Source organism: Sinohyriopsis cumingii, chromosome 15 (assembly GCF_028554795.1).
Source record: "Sinohyriopsis cumingii isolate HCF-2022 chromosome 15, ASM2855479v2, whole genome shotgun sequence".
Taxonomy (NCBI): Eukaryota; Metazoa; Mollusca; class Bivalvia; order Unionida; family Unionidae; genus Sinohyriopsis; species Sinohyriopsis cumingii.
The window spans coordinates 145,075,058-145,098,351 of NC_142975.1; the positions used below are offsets into that span (position 1 = coordinate 145,075,058).

The 23,294-nt window shown below is 35.6% G+C and overlaps 1 protein-coding gene across 3 annotated transcripts in view; it reads right to left on the reverse strand.

Annotated features, from left to right (window-relative positions):
- LOC149782989 (targeting protein for Xklp2 homolog) overlaps positions 1 to 23,294 on the reverse strand; it is a 71,630-nt gene that overhangs the window by 39,562 nt on the left and 8,774 nt on the right. For 2 of the 3 annotated variants that reach the window (XM_089934550.1, XM_089934549.1), the window contains exons 3-8: positions 22,554 to 22,631; positions 22,350 to 22,424; positions 12,873 to 12,953; positions 9,167 to 9,266; positions 7,542 to 7,802; positions 146 to 443 (exon numbers count right to left, since the gene is read on the reverse strand). In XM_089934550.1, coding sequence (XP_089790676.1) covers positions 146 to 443; positions 7,542 to 7,802; positions 9,167 to 9,266; positions 12,873 to 12,953; positions 22,350 to 22,424; positions 22,554 to 22,631 — 893 coding nt within the window. The remainder of the gene's footprint in view (positions 1 to 145; positions 444 to 7,541; positions 7,803 to 9,166; positions 9,267 to 12,872; positions 12,954 to 22,349; positions 22,425 to 22,553; positions 22,632 to 23,294) is intronic. The other variant, XM_089934551.1, reaches the window with a different exon arrangement.

A 23,294-nucleotide genomic window follows, 5' to 3' on the forward strand; every position in this document is an offset into this window, starting at 1 on the left:
GACAGGTGATGCATTTCTGCTATTGAAAAATATTTTACCAGCAGCATTTACACAAGACCATTAGTTACAGCAAAATCACAATTAACATCCTGAATCCAAGACTCTTATTAAACAAGCACTTTTAGGTAAGATATTCCTCTATTACCTGGTATGCTTGGTTGGACCTAAGCTGATGAACAAAGTCCTTTATTGACATATCTGCTCTTGTTTCCATTCCATGTTTTTTCACTCGTTTATCTGTCTCAAACTGGAACTCCATAGGTTTGGTTGGCTCTTTAGCCGCATGGTGAGCTTCCAGGGGAGGTGCCTGAGACAGAGCCACTTTCATTGACTTTTGGGCAAGTTCCCGCTTTTGTTGCAGCTGAGTTCGGAAATACTGAATCTTCTCCAGCTCCAGGTCTTCAGACCTTTTCACACCATTTGCTGGTATAAGTGGTTGTCTTCTGAATAACAGCAGCAAAATTTATCAAGATTAAACTAGTATGGACACATTTTCCAAGTAATTTTTATAAATGAGTAACTGTAAAATGACTAATCAATCAGATGTCACAATTATGACTTTGTGAAGTGTGAGCTTTAATACTCTGCTGTAATTAGTGTATATACATAGTGTTTCATTAAGGCAACCTGTTCAGAATGGATGATATCTGAGAAGCCAACCCCTGAATATACTTACTGTAGTATCATTTATTTCACTGGGCTCAATTTTCATGGTTTTGTAATAAAGAAAGGCATTTTCGTGGGTACTTAACTTCGTGGTTTGGCCTGTCAAAGTTTGCATATTAGTAGGTATTAAATTTCATTGTTTAATCTCTACAAATACCCAAAATAAAGAATACAAAAGAATAAATTATGACAACGCAAATGGCGGTCACTTTAATGTTTTAAACAAAACTACCACCTGTATGAGCACAAATCAAAGACCTGGAAAGTTCAATACTTACACCGTGTTTTTGACCAAGTGAAATAACATCAGTCGAACTCGACGCAAACAACACTAAAACAATACTTCCATCTCAATTAGCACAAATAAAACACTTGTCAAGATTAATCACTTTCTCCATGTTTTCGTTATAGTGCTCAAAATAAAAGGAAGCTGATGCAGCCTACAAAATTAGGCCAATTGGTTATTAAAGTACATATGAATGATCTCTTACTTAAACCACTATCCATCAAGTTGCACCATCAGTACTTTCTGACAATCATGGCGTTGACACAGTGGCTTAAGAGTGGTAAAATTCAACTTAGACATCACCCCCCCCCCCATATAGTTCCTGGACTTCCTAACCCATCAGAAACTACGAACATTGCGCAGGTGCTTGCTTACCAGGCAGCTAATGACACAGTAGAACCCCTGCTTCAGTCACTGTCCCAGAAAAGAAAGCAAGGAGAGTATAACAGAGTGTTATGTTAAACAGGTCATGGATGCCATTATGGAAAAAGATGTTACTGGTGACAATCAGTGCACAGTATTAGCAAACCTTGCAACCTCATTAATCAAGCCAATTCATGCTGAATGGATAATTGCAGCTCACACGACAATGAGTGAAAGATTGGACCTATTTACCAGTGGTATTGAGAAAGCTGGACTTGTTTAGTTTAATTCAACAATTTGGGGATTATTTACCTGAGAAGCATTAGTGAGTACCATGCGACTTGATTGACACGATGTTGATACAATGGTTTTGTCCAAAAATCTGTGAAGTGTGAGCTTTAATACTCTGCTGTAATTAGTGTATATACATAGTGTTTCACTAATAATAATGTTTAAAGAAATAGTTATAGTATTTTACAGGATTGTTGTTCTTTTGGATTAAAAATGCATGGATAAAATTAAATGTGCTTTCAGAAGGATTTAAAAGTTTCAACAACAGTTGTACTCGAATGAAGGATCGAGTTGAATAAGTATTAAATTTAATTTTCATTTACTATTATTTTGTATTATTTTTTCTTTCATTTCAGTATTACCATTGTTTGAATGCTTATGCATTTTCTCTATTTTCTTTCTATCCTTACTTACGTCACATATTGATTTAAGGCAGTGAGTGTAAAATTACAGCTATCGAATACCTTATCGAATGTGTGCATTGAAACAATATAAAATGATTTATAATTCTTGTTTCAAAAGGTTAAAATAAAAAATAAACACATGTAAAAACTAATATTTAATTACCAGATTACAGTATTGACCTTGATTTATCAAATACTAGAAGCTATGTTAACCTCTAGGAATGAAACACTGTAAGAAAATGGGGGGGGATCATCCTACGTGGCTCATTTTTCATTGGGGATTCAAATTCATGGTTCAGGACAACAACGAAAACCTCGAAAATTGGTCCCCCATGAAAACTGATGATTCTACAGTATCATGAACTGTCGTGTCAATTTTGAAGAATCAAGGTAACCATCTTTGAATATACATATATACTTGTTTGTTAAGATGAGTCCAGCTGCAAACTGCACTGATCCAGATCTGCTGTCACATAATGTACTGGCAGAACTCGGTCTGGACAGTTTGGTAGAAGTAATCAGTAGAATAATACAAAACACTGATCTGCAGGTGCATTGTGTTACAGCAAATCAGGATCTATGTTATTTGCATTTGGACTCGACTTATAGGCAGGTATAGACAGTATAACATGTTTATTCAAAGCAAAAAAATTATACAATCATATTGCATCTTCACACAAGCCTATACATGTGCAGTCATAAACAATGAAGGTCCATTGATAATAAATGGTGAATCAATTCCTCCTATTCCAGAGCTGTGAATTCCATAAATATTTATTGACCTTTTAAAACAATAATTATAAACAATAATCCTCACAAACGAACTACATCTTTCTTTTCTCACCATCTCTGTTGCTAATTTTCACCTAATTCTAACTGACCAATTTTTAGTTATGCATAGTGCATTTTACTTTGTGAAACGAAATTCTATGTCTTAGCCTATTGTTTTAGAACTTAAGTACTTCTCTCCCTACCTGTGCCCAGTGAAAACTCTAAGATTTAAATTTTCTGAAATTTTGGAAATATAACTCAAAATGCAGAATTTTCAATAAAAATTTCAAAATACTTCTGCAAAAATCTAGAATGGTTTGCACTATCTGTAACATGAATGATTTCAACTTTATCTACTAAGATTGGAGTCCAAGAATTAGATGGGTGCAGAATGAAATGGAACCAAACATCCAGTCTTCAAGCACATGTTTATACTTTTCCACTGGTTAGACCAATTTTCAGTAACACAAAATCATGTTTTGCTACTGTCCGCCTGGAAAACATGTATTTAAACAGTTCAGTAGTGTGATCTGAGGCTGATACAGCAAAGGCAAACATTATGTCCAACAGATATGTTTGCAATGTACACTTAGACCTTAATTACCTCAGTAGAGTTTCAGAAACTGCAGTTCCCAACTCCATGGAGCTCAAAAGGCTTCTGGTTTATTCTTCAAACTTGAGATAATCTTTGGGTTTGTTTTGAATTCCACATTGTGATGGGTATCATCTCTCCCACCATAAGCCATACTCAAATCATCATATATCAGCTACATGTAATTGCTGCCTTTTCTGCTTGTTTACCCCAAGAATATGATTATTCCTTGTTATACTTGTAGGCTGAATGTCTAAACTTTTACAGATACTTATTGTCATTTTCATCTTCAGTGTTTTCTTGAATCAGATGCAGTTTTTAAAAAATGCTATCTATACACAAAAGCTTGATAATGCAGGCATTTTGCATGAGAAATGGGCAGTTTAAAGTGTCTGAGGTATTAGTGTAAATTTAGACTGGTTCCCTGATGAACTCCATATGAAACCCAGATAATGATCAGACATGGACAAGCCAGCATCTGGATTTGACCGCAATGATCATAACTTTGTAATCTGTAAAAATATTTTTGAAATATTAAATTAACAATGACACCAACAATAAGACAAAACTAGACCTACTTCCATGGCCAATTCCCAAGTTTTATTACATGTCCAATCCATGCCAAAACCACCTTCCAGATTGTGATGAAGGGATCAAAATTTGTTAAATGCCCTCCTGCTATAAGTGTGTTTTAAAAAAATATACTAAAATCTCAGTCACCACAGTTTTTGTATATTTAACTTGTGCCCATCACCACAGTAACTAAGGCCCCAAAAATCTTAACCTCCAGCTGACGGTTATCACAAGGGCAACATATGTACTAATGTACAAAGTTAAGTTCCACTCAGTGGCTTAGGAGATAGAGTTAGAGGCAGATACAGCAGATCACAGTATACCATACATGCCAACCCCTGGCAAGGAAAATGTGTAATCCAAGAGGACAAAAAGAGTAATCCGAGCAGAAAAAGAGTAATCCACATATAAAACGATAAAAATTCATTGAGCATATGTACAAAATGATTTATTTACCCCTTCTGTCTTTTGACGTCAATTACTGCTTCAAATTTTATATATAGCACTTTGAGCTTTAAAAAGCAACTGTCTCTCATACTGCATTTCAAAACACTTTGTACCAAATGAGATTATGAATGTTTTGCACACCAGCAGAGAACCAAGTGATAGGTTACAGAGCCTGATCTGAATTCAGTTTTATTTTTGCTAACAATATTGAACAATGTCTCACAGTCACCATTAGAATGGTAACAAACCAATATTCCTTTCATAACCTGACAAAGAAGAGGAAATGTATATCTTCCAGTTATTGGATCTTTTAGCTGGGAAATAAGGTGCCATTGCACATTAATTCTGTCTGCATGAAGTACGTTGTCAAGTAGAATGCCTACTTGAATACTTCAGGGGTTCTCCTAATTTATCAGCGGCCTTTCCTAAAGCAAAGTGCATCAAATGAGAGGGACAACCTGATATGTACACTGTGATGGAGACATTTTTCAAAATATAGAATGCAATTCCTTTATGAATTCCAGTCATCACTGATGCATTATCAGCTGAAAACCCCCATAAAGTTCTGCCAACTTTATCTAATCCATCTGTGAAATTATTTGAAAAACTTTTTTGCTCTAACACACGCATCTATTAGAATAAATCTGACTTGACTTTTAGCGCTAAATACATATAGACTGGTTCTGTATTAAATATGAATTAGAACAAAGAATTTGCAAGAAAAGATTAAAAATTAGAAAACCAGTCTGTTGTCTCCTCAGCAAGCCATACAGCTGCTATAAATAGAAACCAAGGTCAAAAGTTTGAAAGTAGAAACCAGTTTCTTGGATATAGGGCAGCTGCTATAAATAGAACATAATACTGACGCATTGTAAAGAGTGGGAATAACCCAAGCCATTTCCATGATTTGTATTAAATATTACTCCTCTACTTGCCCTGGGAGACAGTGATGAAGGGTCATGCCTGAAAAACTTATTTATGAAATGATATGTTTCTTCTAAATAGAACTGCATAATGCTTGATCAAAAAAAAATTGAATATTGCCAATGTAATGAATAATTCTGAACATTTTACTTAAAACTCCCTTCCAGGGACATAAACGGAAAGAGCAAAATATTATACTTCTCTGAGAGATAGCTATCGTATGAACAAGATAACTGCCATGGTTCACTAATTTCACCTGGCAGGAGGATGCAAAACAGGCAGAGAGACAGGATCCACACTTAATGCTAAAGTCAGGGGATTAAAAATTGTCTTCAGATCATTTAAAGTTTCAGTACATATTATCGCAGAGTAATAAAAACAACAGTTCCATAAACAGTGCATGATTCACCTTTTCCCTATTGAAGACCATGCCCTCTGTGCTTGTTGTTGTTGTTGTTGTTGTAGGGTTTAATGTCATTTTTCAGCACATCATAGACTATACATGGCAGCCGGTATTAATGGTGAAGGAAGAACCCAGGAAAACCCCCGGAAAGAACCACTGACCCACAAGAAGCTACTGGCAAGCTTTCTCACATACCCACATTGGTTGAATCCCTAACTCGAACCCACGCAGACAGAGGTGAGATGGCAGTGATCTGTAACGGAGAGCGCTTTAGACCACTCGGCCACTTGGGGCAACTGCCCTCTGTGCTAGAGACTTGTCTACTGTATGGTAAGGTGTGGTCCTGGATAAAGTTTCAACAAACTATTTGAGCAGGGGATAAAAAGTGACAATGTGGATAGGGAAACAGGCCACTAATATTGTAGCTTGATGTTATCATGACCTTGTGGGCATGACTGATAATGTGAAACACTGTTAAATCTAGATATATAACAAGGCTATGACCATGTGCCAATGTCCCGTATTTTTCATCTTTGTTGCAAAACAGTTCCCTCTAAGGTGCCAGTACAGTGTGTAAAATGACAGAAGCTAGAAAGATACAAGACTGATACTTTAGTTTTAACTAACTGAATTGAGGACATCTCAAGCACTCACTGCTAAAGAAGCACAAGATGATCTATTTCATTGGCTGACATAAAAGTTTTACTGATTGTAATTAGCTTTGGCATGAGTTGGGTACACATGGTTGACGATCATTGATAAAAAAGAAACAATCTTTGGAAAAAACACTGCTGCATTCAATTCCAAAGCATCATACCGGGAGAACAAAATGTAAACTCGGATATCCAAATCAAATTCTAGAGGGGGAATGGTCATCTGAGCATGTGTAATGCTCATGGCAGTAGGGAATGCTCATGATCAGGGGAGGCTGATAATGATCAGCTACTTATGTTATGGATTTATTAATTGCTTGAATAAATATTAATTATTAATTACTTGAATAAATATTCAGGTTTTCAGCATTATATAATCATTGTTGAGTCAGACTAGATTATGGTTTGCTACAATTGACTTGTCCTCTAAAATAACTGTGTCCTGGACGGTGGACATAATTGTAGAAAACCACGATACAGCCTGACTACAACAATAATTCAAAGAATATAATGTTGGAAAAGCTAATACTTATTGCAGAAATAAATAAATTCGCAACATAAGTGCACGTGCTAATGGTGTATTTTAAGTTCATGAATAAACAAGAAACAGGCAGAGATGCTAACAGGATTTTATGCAAAGGAGGGATCTCATCCCTGATCACCAAAAGAAATGAGAGAAAGCTGAAAATAAACAAAAAATGTGTGTTGGGGGGAACCACCAAAGTTCTTACTTACACTTAAATGTCCACCTCTCTACTGCTTCACTAAATTAGGGCTCGACTCAAATCAAAATCCTCATATGATACCCTGCCCCTCCCCTCAAATAAGGTGTTATAACCATTTGTACTGTAACAGCCAAGATTTCAGTTTCTTCTTTGGCAGTTTAAGTATCATTACCGTTTTTAAAAAATTATTTTTTGACTGCTGTCTGTTCAGTCACGTTAACAGATAAATAAAAATTTCTATACTGGACCGGTGTGGGTTGGAATCCTACTATGAGATCAATCCAGGTCAGTTACAGTGATGTATCCTTGGGCAAGGCACTTTATGTAGTCCCCACCTGCCACAGCACTAAATGACCTACTCGTGTTGCTGTGACATTAAAAACAAAAACAAAACCCTAAAATTTATACCTTTAATCTACAATAATATTTATAATTTAACTTACTTCATGAATGTTGGTGTGCTGGGCATTGTGCATTTATATCTCTTTGGAGATGGTCTTGCTATTTTGCTTTCTGAGCCACTTCTTGGTCGTCCAGGTTCTCCACTATCATGTTGAGAGGACTCCTCATTGGACTGACCTGCAGACCTTCTCTGGACTTTCATGCTCCCACTGCGTTGTAAGGGCTTGTTAGCACGAGTCTTGCGGTTGGGTTCTATCTCACTAAATGATATTGATCTTCGTCTCTTCTGTCCTGTGTCAACTCTAGGATAAAAAAGAAAACAAATTGGTAGAAGTATCCACATAAATTTTCTTATTTACTAACAAGGATTCAATGGAAACTGGATTTTTGCTTGTAAAACATGTACATCCCCACTCCATACAACAGCAGCAGAAAAAAATGCTGTACCTTAGAAAAATGCTATAATGGCCAGAAGATGTAATCATACAATATATGCAAAAAAATTAATTTGTGCAGCTCAAGTGGTTTTTGTTAAAATGACCAAAAGAGTCTGAAAACAATGCATTTGCATTTTGGGGTCTTTAAAAAAAAAATTAACATAGCTTTAACAATTTTAGTCATATTGCTATAATGTCTGCAGTGTGGCAGTTTATAGTAATGTCTAGCACTTGGGCATCATGCCACAGATATGTAGCATCATGTCCCACCCTGTCACATTATCCTGACACCAGGCTGAAGAAAAAGAGATCTAAATATCAATATTCTATAGGAATTACATTATTTTAATAAAACAGAATTAAAATGCATAAAATTTGACCAAACTTTCATAAATTTATCACTTGCCAACAAATCAGCTACATATTCTTTCAGTCACTTGACAGTCAAGATCTTAATAAAGCGTAACCTTGCAGAAAAGTATACCACGCAAACAGATAGTCTTTTTTTGTACAAGGTGAAAGAAATACAGAACTCTACATAAAAATTAAATAAACTTTGTATTTTACTCTGTATTTAGCACAATTTCTGAAAAGATATGACCTTCAACCAGTGAAAATTTTACGATTTAAAAATCTTAATGAAATTACTTAAGGATTATATTGTAATGGGGTATTCTTTCTTATGTTTCTTTATGTAATTGTTATAACTTCGATCCCCAGCCGAGTCATACCAAAGACTTACAAAAAAAATGGTACTAACAGCTGCCTCGCTAGGCGCTCAGCATTAAGAGGTTAGTGTTAGGACTGGTCGGCCTGGTGTCAGGATAATGTGACTGGGTGGGACATCACACTACATGTATGCGACATGATGTCCCAGTGCTAGACATTACTATAAACTGCCACACTTCAGATGCAAAGTTTCAAAGCCTAATTCAACAAAATGCAAAGCTACCTATGAATTTCTTAGTGCTTTACAATTCTTTAATAATTCACAGGTAAATTAGATACTATGATGTTTATCGATCATCCTTAATGTTAATAGCAAAGAAGCCATTGCCTGCACGAAATAACACTTGTTTAACTACATGCTAGCAGGATTTTGCAGACAAACGATCAAATTCTTTTCAAATCTGTCCCTCACTTCAAATTTTACTGATGTTTTCATGTGCATGTTAATCACTTTCTTTCTTGGGTTGGGGTTACAGTTTGAGTTAGACTTAGAGCTCAACCTTTGTTCTTGTTTTCTCTTGTTCCACTCTTCCAGATTGGTGCACATGTTACTGACTTTCTTTTCTTCTTCCCCTGATTTCTCACTGTCATGGTTTATTTCTGAAACAATAAAACAAAAAGTTGGGCACTATATATCAAGTCTGCCCTCAGAGCTATTTTCCAAAACCAAAGAGGGTGCCATAAAATGGTAATGAAATAAAAGGAAATGAAACAGTAATGTTGAGGTAATATAGTCTAAGGTGTAGATGAATGGACAGATGAACACACTGATTGATCACTATGTGAATCTTTAGCAAGGCAAGTTAAAAATGTAATGTGACTTAACATCATTCCATATGTCATGGTCAAAATAATTTTTACAGTATATTCTGGTTAACTGGACAGTCTGTCAAAGTTAAGCCTGCACTCAAACAAACAGACAAGCCCAAACCTTGACAAAACTTATAACAATATTAGTACCTCTACCCTTTAAAAATGTGCTGCGCTAAGTCTTGTTCTTCCACATACATGACAATAAAGTCAGAAAGACAAATACTTGTGATTTTATGTATTTTTTATAGAAATTTTTGTGGTTTAGTAAAACAAAGAAAGACATTTGAATGGGAACTTAAATTCATGAACTTTCCTCCATCAAAGTTAGCATATCTGTTGTTGTTGTTTTGGGGTTTAACGCCATTTTTCAGCACAAGATAGGCTATACATGGCAGCCAGTATAACTGGTGGAGGAAGAACCCTGGAAAAACCACAGAAGAACCATCAACCCACAAGAAGCTACTGGCAAGCTTTCTCCCATACCCATGTTGTCCGAGCCTGAGACTCGAACCCACACAGACAGAGGTGAGATGGCAGTGATCCAGAACAAGCATATCTGTAGGTACAGTAAAGATTGTTTATAACATTTCACTTGAGACAAGGATTTTTAAAAAAATTATAGCTGAGATACATATCCAAATGCATAGTCTATATTTTGAAACTGTCTGTTTTGTACATACTGATGTACATATTGTTGACAGACATATATGTAGGGGAAAAGTTTTATCATCCAAGTAAAAATGTCAATATATAAGTACCAGCCAGAAAGACATTGTCAATATTCACATTTTAAAAATCAAACTGAGATTTTTTTGTAGCTATGTTTCTTAATAACATGCAAATGCTCATGGGTACAGGCTAATGTAGGCTATGCCATCCAGAACCTCCATGGCTATAGGCACAACAGCTGTTACTAAGACATCACTGTCCTTGTCACTTCCAGTAGAAGAAAAAAGTCGCTTCCTGGCAATCACTAATTTCACAAACAATATCTTTAACTGGAACATGAGGGCAATTTACTTCAAGCTGTGCTCAATTATTCAAATACAGGTCAAGAACAACAACCTGATTTTTTTTTAAATTACTGAGGTCATTATCATGCTTTTGTTACCTTGTGCCTTTATTATTTTGGTGATTACGAATGAGGGATGATTATCATCCATTTGCCTGTAAAATTTAAAGTCATCTCTGAAGAAGAAAGTTAGTGTTTGGGTCAGGGGTAATTCAATATTTAAAACTTGTCTATCAAGATCAGCAAAATTTCAGCTCATGGGTCACAAAGAACAGCCGTATACAGCTTTTGATTTCCTATTCATCACAGGGCTTTTTTCACATCAGTCAATTTCTTTAGATCTCAGAGCAACTAGCTTATCCTGATATTCCTTATTAAACATTAACATCTGTTTCAAATAATTTTTACACAATTCGACAACCAAAGAGTCTGTCTTCTGTTTTCACAGTAAAGCAGTTATCTGTCAATCAGTAGTAAAATTAATGTTTTGTCATGATGCATAAAACAACAAAGATTGGTGATTATTTTAAGTCAGTGCTGATTTTAGATCACTGGATGGAACATAAATTTGGGACAGAACAACATATATGCATATTTTATGGTTTTGTTGAACAGTGCATATAAAACAATCTGGATATAATAATAATAATAATAATAATAATAATAATTATAATAACAACAGTAACAATGATAATGATATTCAGTGTATGGTATTTGTTACAAATCCCTAACTGCAAGCTATCTACAAAAGTTTGGTCAAGGAACTTATTCTGGAACAAAATTATCATAGTCACTTTGGCAATCACCTTTCATGTTTGGCTCCAGAAAGCAATAGGACTTTTCCATACTTTTTAGTGCAAACCCTACACAAACTTTGGAAGATGTGTGGTGGTCTTGAACTAAAGTTTTTATGTTCCTAAACATCTTCCTTATTTCAATCAGTAATCTTGACCTTCAACCCTAAAATCATATATGCCGACCGCTGGTGAGGAAAAAATGTAATCCAAGTGGACAAAAGAGTAATCTGAGCAGAAGAAAAGAGTAATCAACATGTAACATGATACAAATTCAATTAGCATCTGTACAAAATTATTTATCCCTCTGGACTTTTAACATCAATTACTGCTTCAGGCTTTTGTATATAACACTTTGAGATTTAAAAAGCAACAGACTCCATATTGCATTTCGAAACACTTTTCTACCAGCTGAGATTATGAATGTTTTGCACACCAGTAGAGCACTAAGTGCTGGGCTACAGAGCCTCCATCTGAATTCAGTTTTATTTTTGTTAACAATACTGAACAATCTCTCACAATCAGCATTAGAATGGTAAAAAACCAATATTACTGTCATAACCTGACAAAGAAGAAGAAATTTATATCTTCCAGTTATTGGGTCTTTTAGCTGGGGATTAAGATGAAAAAAAAATCAATGCTGTCTGCATTAAGTACATTGTCAGGTAGAGTGCCAACTTAATACTTCATGAGTTCTCCTTCTAAGTTATCAGCAGCAATTCCTGCAGCATGGTGCATGCATTATTAATTTTTTTTTGGGAGGGGGATATACCAAAAACGCATAATCTGAATACATTTATGCATAAGGCCTAATGGCTGGCATGTATGTAAAAATCAATAGGCTTTTTTCTAACCTAGTTGTAAGTCATCCACAAACTTTGGTGAAGATATATGAAAGAAAACTTTTATAGAATAATCATTTTTCTTCTTTCAATTTGTGACCATAAACATTTCAACCGAAAATCAAAAGCCTTCTTCCTTACCCAAAGTGTAAACCATACACAAAGTTCTGTCCTGCTCGATGATGTAGAACTAATTTTACTGTACAGAAACAATTTTTCTTCATTCAGTCAGTGACCTTTACCTTTGACTTTGTCTTCCCAAAATCCAAGTTTCTTTCTTACTCCAAGTGCAAGTCAGCCTAAGTTTGGTCCTAGTTGTGATGTAGAATTCATGTTATTTTGTGGAACCCATTTTTGTCCATTACATTGCAATGACCTAAACATTTTTATCTTGAAAATCAAGCACTTCTTTCTTTTGTCCAGAACTTACTTTTAAAGTCTGGTGATGACAGATGATGTAGAAATGAAATTATTATATGGAAAAGGAAAAGTTGATGGACACACAGATGAACAGACTGGCCATAGCATAACATACTGTGTCAAAAGCAGAGGTATAAATATTATGCTGTACTAATCAATTTAAGGCTAAATGCATACATGTTGGTTTCTCATAAATATTGCCAGAAATTGGGGTTTTCAGAATACTTTAATTCCACATGCCTACATATTCTATTATCTTCCCTTGATTTGCATAAAGGGCTTGATGTATCAGCTTGGAGAATGTGCATTCCATCAAAATGATTACCTGTTTGCATAGGAGTATCCTTGGTCTGTGAATAGGTAATCTTCTCGTTTTCACTCTCATTACTTTCTTCTCCAGCTGCCACTGTCATTAAATTATAATGAATTCAATAAAAATCAGTTAGAACACATCATAGGAAGCGGGCCATGGCCTGCATGTTAAACCCACCCCCAAATGTTTTGGCAAATAGTGTTGTACATCCAGATAAGTAACATGACCCTGTGACTGACTGTACTTGAGTAATGTGACCTGTGGCCAGCTGTACTTGAGTAACATGACCCTGTGGCTGGTTGTACTTGAGTAATATGACCCTGTGTCCCACTGTACTTTAGTAACATGACCCTGTGGTCCACTCTACTACAGTAACATGACCCTGTGGCCTGATAAAACTGTCCACATAGAAAACTTTAGCACAGAGGTTAACATAAGGAATAGATGTACATCTTGGTAGACGTTTGACAGAACAGTCACTTTGGTGCCCATGTGTGTATCCATATATATATATATATATATATATATATATATATATATATATATATATATATATATATATATATATATACACACACACACACACACATGGGCACCAAAGTGACTGTTCTGTCAAACGTCTACCAAGATGGGGTGGACAAACATCAACACGGAGTGAGGACAGCTAGACATCAAAGGTGACCACCATCTGGTTGTCACAACAAATGTGGGTCCCCAATTAGATTCAGCACACAATAATCTTTAAAAGTGGGACTATTGTTATACATAATTTACCTGTTTCACAGTTTTCCTGCACAATTATAAAATCACTACTTCAACACATCAAGAAATCCAGCTTTCTGTAGCAGCAAACACTGACCTATACATGCTGCAAAATTTCTCCAGAAATGAAGACATGTACAGTAGTCAGAGAGGTGTAAATTTAATGTCCAGGTTGCCCAAATCAGATATGTGAGCTTTCAGGCAAGAAACTTTTTCCAAATTATGTACCCAAGAGCAGCTAAAGTTGAGACTGACCTTTACCAAGGCTGCATAAGCTTAGGATATTTATATTAGTAAGCTGGAAAAATTAACCCAAGTTTCTGTGACTTGCCCCTTTTTACACTCAGGGAAATGGCTTTCTCTTGATGAATTCCCAATTTCATACCATGTAAGTGCACATAAACATGCAATCTGCATCTCAATAACTTTCATGTTATAACCCAGAGGATGGGCCCAAAAAATCAGAGACACAGGCGCATGATCCAGCAGCAATGTCATTTTTAAACAAAATTAACAGTACTTAAACCAGGGGTCATGTTACCAGGTGAAGTGGGCAACTAAGTTGCCTTCAAGATGTAAACACTGCCTTTTTCCGACTTTGCCCTGTGATATTTTTTAGACCTACAATGAGTTGACAGTAGTTTATAACTTTTGAGATGCCTCATTGCTGTAGCCAGGAAGTTCTGATGGTGTAGTGTTAGAGCCCAAGGCAAAATGTATTGTATGCTGTGTTAATACCAATTGCGCAAACAAACTCTTGCACATTCACAGGCATGTGTTTTAAAAGCTGATTGACCATCAACCCTTCCTCAGCAAGTTATCACTCCTCGATTTCCACAAATTAGGCCTAGCATTTGAAGATGAAAACATACCAATGTCTGTTTCGATACTGAAACATCAATATGTAAATATCAATATGAGTTTTACGAATATAACTGGTGAAACACTTTCTAATTTAATGTTTAGTAAATGAAGAGTTTAAACACCAAGTTTGCATTATTTTCCATATAGAATCAATTAGAAATTAAGTGAACCTAAAATGGCAGACATTGCTGTCTAGGAAATACTACTTCACTACACTGTCTGATTTCATCAATAATTCAGCAAATAGTTTAAGAAAAATGTACAATTCATAGCAAAGTCTAAATACTATGTGATAGAAGATTGGGCTTAAAAATGTAATCATGTAGGTCAGACACATATGGGATAATGCCATGTTGTGAAATTCGAAATGAGCTGCATCTTTGTGTGGTCAACATTTGTATTCTGACATTTTTTTGGGGTGAAAACACGAAAAGTGCAGTGAAGCAAATACTATTTAACCAATGCCTGACATTACTATAAGTATATAAGCAAGTAATAAAATCATACATTTGCAGTATTATCAATGGATTGTTGTAACAAAGCTAGAAACAGAATGGTAAGAAAATCCATCTTTCTATAAAAGAAATTCACTCGTATAGTATGCATAGAGCCATGCCTGTTCTTGGTTGTGTCGATTCAGTTGGATTGAAGGGTCTAGTTCAGCCATATATCAACATTAATGCTTCAATGTGTTGTCTATGATTAGTACTGTTCAATGGGCAAGAATGCAATTAGGATGAACAGTATGATTAAGACAATTCCAACAATTTCTTCTCCCTTTAGGGGAAGCAAACTTAATAACCCTTAAAGCCCTAACTGGGCAAAGGAACCTATATTAATCATCCCCACAGAAACAATTGAGACTTGGGATCTCAACTGGAAGTGGAGCTCATCATTAATGAAGGTAACTTATTATTTTGAAAGGTGGTAAGGTGTATGTATACAGATAATCCCACATTTGACTGAAAGCAACCTCGACCCAAGCTTTCTGATCTGGCACTGGAGAGACATAATAAGGGAGCTTGTTGCTCATTCTCATAGAGAACAAGTCCATTAAAGAATGGATGCATCTAAGATTTGGTAAATGTGGGCACTTGCCAGAAATAAATCAGAGAACAGCATGCCTACCAGTATGGTGTAAAATAAAATTAAAAAACAGCTGATTCAAACAAATCAATAGCAAGTGTAATAAGTGTATTAAATGCATATCATGTGTTCTATATATTACAGTATAACACTTAATGCATATCTATATATTACAGTATAACACTTAATGCATATCTATATATTACAGTATAACACTTAATGCACATCATGCATTCTGTATATTAGAGTATAACACTAATGCATAACACGTGTTCTGTATATCAGAGTATAAGACTTAATGCATAACACGTGTTCTGTATTTCAGAGTATAAGACTTAATGTATATGTTTTGTATATTACAGTATAACACTTAATGCATATCATGTGTTCTATATATTACAGTATAACACTTAATGCACATCATGCATTCTGTATATTAGAGTATAACACTTAATGCACATCATGCATTCTGTATATTACAGTATAACACTTAACGCATATCATGTGTTCTATATATTACAGTATAACACTTAATGCACATCATGCATTCTGTATATTAGAGTATAACACTAATGCATAACACGTGTTCTGTATATCAGATTATAAGACTTAATGCATAACACGTGTTCTGTATTTCAGAGTATAAGACTTAATGTATATGTTTTGTATATTACAGCATAACACTTAACGCATATCATGTGTTCTATATATTACAGTATAACACTTAATGCACATCACGCATTCTGTATATTAGAGTATAACACTAATGCATAACACGTGTTCTGTATATCAGAGTATAAGACTTAATGCATATCATGTGTTCTATATATTACAGAGTAACACTTAATGTATATCGTATGTTTTGTATATTACAGTATAAACTTTGAAATCAGAGTCTCGTGTTTTCTAATAAGAGAATTTTCTCTGCACACTTAACCATTAAAGAATAAAACCATGGACTGCAAACAGTGTCACTCCTCTGTCCATCCTAATATCTTACAAAAAGTATCACATATTTTTTGCCTGTGAAATGAGAGCTGTCATGCATGAAATTTTAAGATTTTTCAACTTTATTACACACCAACTGCCGAGCTGTTGATTTTTTCTAGTCTGTACTGTATTGTATGGATCCTCAGTTTCAGTGCTGCCATCTTTAGCATTGTCTGATATGTGATTAACATGAAGATTTGTTGTTCACTGTCACTCTGCCTACTGACACAAACATCTGCATTATTATTAGAAGTATTACTGCTAAATAATGTAGTGTCAAGACTTTTAACTGGACTTGCCATTTAATGCATCGTACCGCCAAGCTAGCCTCAGTATCAAATGTGCTCTCCTGTGACCTTTCTAACAAACTAGAACTGAGTATGTCAGAATTAGTAGCATATTTCTTTCAAAATTTTTCAAGGTTGAAAATCACGTGTTTCAAGATGTATTATTGCATTAATTTTAGAACCATTCCAGTGGCCTAGGGGTTAGAGTGTCCGCCTTGGATATGGGAGGTCATGGGTTCAATCCCCGGCCGAATCATACCAAAGACTTACAAAAATGGTACTAACATCTGCTTCGCTTGGCACTCAGCATTCAGAGGTTAGTGTTAGGACTGGTCGGCCTGGTGTCAGGATAATGTGACTGGGTGGGACATCATACTACATGTCTGCGGCATGATGCCCCAGTGATAGACATCACTATAAACTGCCACACTGCAGACATTGTAGTGATATGACTGAAAAATTGTTAAAGCTACGTTAAAAAGTCAAAATCTCACACACACGCACACATTAATTTTAAAGGATACGTAAATGAAACTGCATGCAAACACAAGTTAATGCTTACTATTTACTCCATACGAGGAACATTTCTTACAAATTTATTTTAAAAAAAAACAAAAAACATGAAGTCAGTAGTATGATCATTGATATCTTTCCCATTAATATTACACATCCTACATCTGGGTATTAGAATAATGTAGTCACTGAACAAAGTTCATTTTACTCTGTCTACACTACACTATTTACAAAGTCCAAAATATTTTAGAGTGAATTTTCTAATTCTTGTAGCTTGTCATCAAGCTGTTTTTCAAGAGCTCCAAGTTTAGTGATTTTGTCCTTTTCATTTTTCCTCAAATTATTTTGATGTGATAAAGGAATTTTCCTATGGCTCTTTGCTTTCAATGCATATTCATCATCAGCAGCTGTCATTGTCTCAATGTCTTTTTAAGTACCTTCCTTTCTTCTTCACTCATCCCCATAAACAAAAAAAGTAAAGATATTTGTTTTTTATATTATTGCTTATTTAAAAACAGCATATGGATATTTTAAAATATTTCATATTAGATACAATATTATTGGTCATTTATGCACATGTAAGGTTTCCATCTCCAATAATGAAGAAAAACGCATACCGAATTCGACCGACTGAGGAAAATGAAACACTGCAATGCTTACCATTTGAAAAGAGGCAATTTTCACCAGAAGATTCTGTTCAAAATAATATTAATTTTGAACGCACAGGTGACCAACCCTGTGTTTTCATGACTGGCAATATGTCTGCCTTTTCTAAGCACAGCTTTGAAATGATGTAATGTTTATCCACTGGGTTATAGAAATGAAATACATTACTTTGGTCTGTTTCTGTCAGCAGTTCAAGCGAGTAATTAGGTCTGGTTTATCGCTATTTTGACAAAATTCAATGTAACAATGCCAATAAATGGCAAGAGATATTAAGCAAACTAAACCGATCTTGTAAAATTTTTCTAGTAAAGTTCAACATTTTATAAAAAATAAGCTATTATGTGGAAGAGAAACAACAATGAATAGGATGTAATGTGTTTACAATGTCTAATTTATGGGAAAAAGTTACTAAAGAATTCCGAAACAGACTATACACTGGGGAATTTCCTGAGAATCCCGTTCAAGTGGCAAGTTGACATGTTGGGTAGCAGACGATTTTGTATGTGTGGGACAATTTCTTGCAAAATTGGAAACTTGGATTAAGATGCTGAATTTTTTTCAAGTATACATTTCCATCTTTTAAATAATGTATTTGTCTGTATGATTTTAAAAGATACATAGTAAATAGGATTTTCTGGGTTACAGGTTCAAGAAGGTCATGGAGTGGAGCTTCATGTCAACATTTAGAAATCACATTTTCATATGCATTTCAAGTCAAAATGTGGGATATTTGTGTACATTTTATAAATATCACTTTTCTTAATTAAAGTATGATTGTTCTTTCTTGATACAAAATGGATTTTTGACCCAAAATAACATTTGATCCGATGTTAAAAGAAATAACGTATCGTTTGACAGAATTAGCCGACATGGTGTTCTATTAATATTTCTCTCAGCTTAGCTGTATTCTGCATTTTTAGATTTATCATGTTCATTGCAATTATCAACTGTCCTATTTCTACTCAATCCCAAATTAAGACTATATACAGTTTCTATTTTGAAACCTGAATCTCTGTGTTCACATACCTCTTTCATAAAAAAAGATTTCATGCTGAAGGCTTCTTGTTTTGCCTGTATTAAGCGCCATTACAAGAGCTTGTTTTTTTTTTCCAGCTGCATGTATCCGTGGAACACTCTCTCCCATTGCACACAAATCAATATCCTTCTGGCATAATTTGCATTTTTCTCCGAGAAAGATCTCATAAGCCAAACTTTATATTTTTCTTCATCTAGCCACCGATGTTGGAATCGGCAGCCAGCCATGTCAAAGCGAATGATTCAAATTTAAACTACTGCTACATCCGGGCTTCATACAATCAGAAGTTCAAAATGTATGACTGTGCTGAGGCCAGTTGTGGAAAAATTTCCATTCTGACACAAAGTTAGCAAGAGATTATTTTCTTGTTTTTTTTCCCCCATTTCTTTTTATTTAATTCTGTAATACGAAAACTATTTATTAATTCCTTTTGGTTTCATGAAAATCAAGGCTTTTCAAGGTACCCAGACAATATTTTGAATTTTCAAGGCCTTAAGGGAACATTCATTTTTTCAAAGCTTTTAAAGGTCCCCTAAGGACACCGGCATGTGATAAACAGGAAATATGTGTAATATATTTGCTGAGAATGAAAACTGGGATCTTTACATTAAATTTGGGGAAGGGGGAGGAGTCAGAAGACTTCCATGCTCAGTCTTTCCAACTGTCATGCCTAGCAAACAACAGGTAGGAGGGACAGAGCTTTAAACTAAGTCTGTTTGTGAGACTGTTGAGGCTGTACCTCCAGAAACTTGGAAGAAGGTTCCAAGGGTTGTCAGAGTGGACGAGCTTCTTGGCTGGTTTCAGAGACCAGTGGCCATAATGTATAAGACCACTTCTTTTGCTGCAAACTCCTGACCAATGGAAAACTTCTGTTCAACCTCTTGGATCATCACATAGTAAAAGAGCAACAGACAATCTGGATGGGAGGAGGCCCCAGAAAGCCTTTACAGACTGGAGAGAATCTTTTTGTCTTTGATGCCAGAAGAATTAAGACACAAATCTTGAGGAAGGAAGCATTAAACTTCATTCACTGCCTTTTCTAACATCTAAATTTCATCCTCCTCCAGACCTGACAGGTGGGAAGGTGCAGGATATTGCAATAGAGGTGGAGAAACAACTGCCACCAGTTCGTCTGCGAACTCTTTTGAATACACAATGATGGAAAGGACATCATTGTCCTGAGTCTGCTCCCAAGGCGAGAGGACCATCCTTCAATGTTTCTCTCTCCTGTGAGCTAGACACTGAAATAGGGTTTATGTTGTCTCAAAAGAGATTGGGGGGGGGGGGCATCCCAATATTTTGTATGGATAAAACAGAACATAGAGAAGGGAAGGATGTTGATACAGGGATTCTGCTGAACCAGTATTTCCCAGTTGTTACAGCTAAAATTTGTCCAAGTACTGGAAAACAATGAGTACATTAGTATTCGAGTACGATTACTGTAAAATGTGTTTTAAGTCTTGAAAGTTAAATTTCTCACTACCAGAGTCTGTCAAAAGCCAATTTTTTTTTTTTTCATGCAACTGTAGTCCCATATAAATGCCAACTGTGATCAGTGATTGACAACATCAAAGCACCAGAAGAGTCATCTTATCTCTTTGATGGACTCAGGTGGTGCAACAGTATATACATTTGTTATAATTCTGCCTCCCTAAACTGTTCAAATGGATAACTTACAGTTATGGATAGAGCTCCCACAATTATCAAATTACTGAAACATAATATCTGATTGCTGCTGCAGCTTAACAAGTGAGAAGGCCTAGAAGTCAGTCTCATGTGTAGTTGCTGTCAAAGCAATGATTGAAACCATCAAAGAGATAAGTCGTAACTCCTTCTGGCACTGACATATGCTCTCTTCTCAATGAATCTGGTTTTCTCCGGGTTACTGCAACATGTTTCTGCTTGCTATTCTCAGGATAAATATGCAGAGCATTAAGTATGCTTAAGTTCTTCTTACAAACAATATATGACTTCCATTTAATACTTTCGAATGTGTTTGTACAACTGCATTAGAAAGGGGGTTAATGGCTCATATCACATGACTACTGGACCTCTGATGTCATGGACATGAAAGTTGTAATATTTGTTTAGTCATGTGACGAGCCATGCAAAAGGTGAGTACCAGGTCAAATTTTATCAATGCTGTAGTTGGAGGGTGGGGGTGTAATGAATCCTGAATGCCCAGGCCAGGTCACCAGAAGATCTGATGGATGAGATATCTGACTGAGATCACAATTCTTCCCTCTTTATCACTGGTACACCAACCCCTCAACAGCAGGTCCAACCCACTCACAGGCATTTTCCTTCCTTTTGAAGAGGCCTGGGACCAATCCCGTACTGGCAGTGATGGCTTCATAAGGAACAGTAGAGATCCTTGGCCTTTAGGTGACCTCAAAATCTGGTCACTGTATGTTCCAGCCCAACATGGGCAGTTATCTTTCCAAAAACAGGCAGAGATCCAGATCCCATGTTGGAATATAGAGGTTTATCCAGTGATGACAAGGAAGAGGGGCGCTTCATCCTCCCCTTGTATGTGCAATGACTTTCCACAAAGTCACACACTTTACATGTCCAGAAGCAGCGAATGATACATCCTCCCATGAGTGCACAACCAGTATATAACTGGCAGATTGACAGTGTGTCCTTAATGGCTTTCATGTGCCCAAACTTATCCATATCCTATGACATATTAAGCTCTAAAAGTGAAGAAAAAGAATCCAGAATCCATGCAGGATAGAGAATACTTACATTAGGATTACAACTTTGTGAAGCACCCCTTGCCAAGTAAATACATAAACCCCTTAAAGATTAACAAAAGGAACACAGAAAACATTCAAATGAAGCAAAGGATAAAAAGACTCAATCAAAACAAAATAGTATGTGATAGGCCAATAAGACATTTAAAGACAATGAAGGAGAAATATGATAAACAATATAGCACAAGTGTACCATGTGCAAGTCCAAGAAAAAAAGGTATTCTTTATGTTGGCTAAAAGTAAGGAATCAGACTGGATCATTTTCTTTTACCTCCATTACCAACTGGGGGAGGGAAGAATTAGCTTGGACTGGAGAGTAATAGTTCCAGAAAAAAACGCATTATTAGATAATGTATTAAATTTACATTTATAGACCTATGCTTTTATTCCAATAGATAACATTCCATTTGGAGCAAATGGCATTTCTGAAAATTTCCAGATGTCAGAATGCCTTTCAATTGTGAATACATGTTAGTCTGTAAGTTCCTGCATGTTATATAGTCTCCAGCAATCAAGCCTAATTCCATACCTGAAGGAGTACTAATTGAGGACTTGCTGGTTCTATTCTTCTGTTCTTCAGCAGGGGTAGGAATTCTTGGAGATTCTGACAGAAAAAAAGGAATGTTGTACAAAATCAAATTTTATGTCAGAATGCTTTCCAATTGTGAATACATGTTAGTCTCTAAGTCTCTGCATGTTATATAGTCTTCAACAATCAAGCCTAATTTCATACCTGATGGAGTGCTACTTGAGGACTTGCTAGTTCTATTCTTCTGTTCTTCAGCAGGGGTAAGAATTCTTCTTGGAGATTCTGATAGAAAAAAGGAATGTTGTACAAAATCAAATTTTATGAAGTGTTTGAAGTGCTGGGAATCAGTTTAAACTTACAGATAAATCAACAATTCATCCTAACAAATCAATAACATAGTTTTAATCAGACAGACATATTTGATATAATTTTCATGGAAAATGTCATTGCACATACTTGGAACATTTCTCCATGTCCAAAAAACATAATTGGTGCCCTTCTTGCTCTTTTCCCCAAGAATCTGAATATCCTTTTTATTCTTACGCATTGACTATTACAACTTTTTAAGAGGCTTATTGTCCCTTTCATTTTGAAAATGAATCTCTTGTTAAACACCATTTAGAAAATTCTAATAACCAACAGCTTCATGATGCAGACATTTTGCAACAAAAAAATACATGCAGTTTAAAGTGTCCGAGGTAAAGTTAGTCTGTTTCCCTGTCCAACTCCTATGACTCTAATATGAAACCTGGATCCAAATCAAACAAGGTCAGGCCAACATCCGGATTTTACAGCAATCGTATTTTCATAATTTGTGATTTTATTCCTTAAGTCAGCATTTCAAGGGTCATTTCCATAACGCTTATAGCAAAATCTTAAGTTGGCAGGTCTGCTGATGGATAAATTACATTAAGAGGGTGAAAAATTCAGTATTTTCAAAAGTTG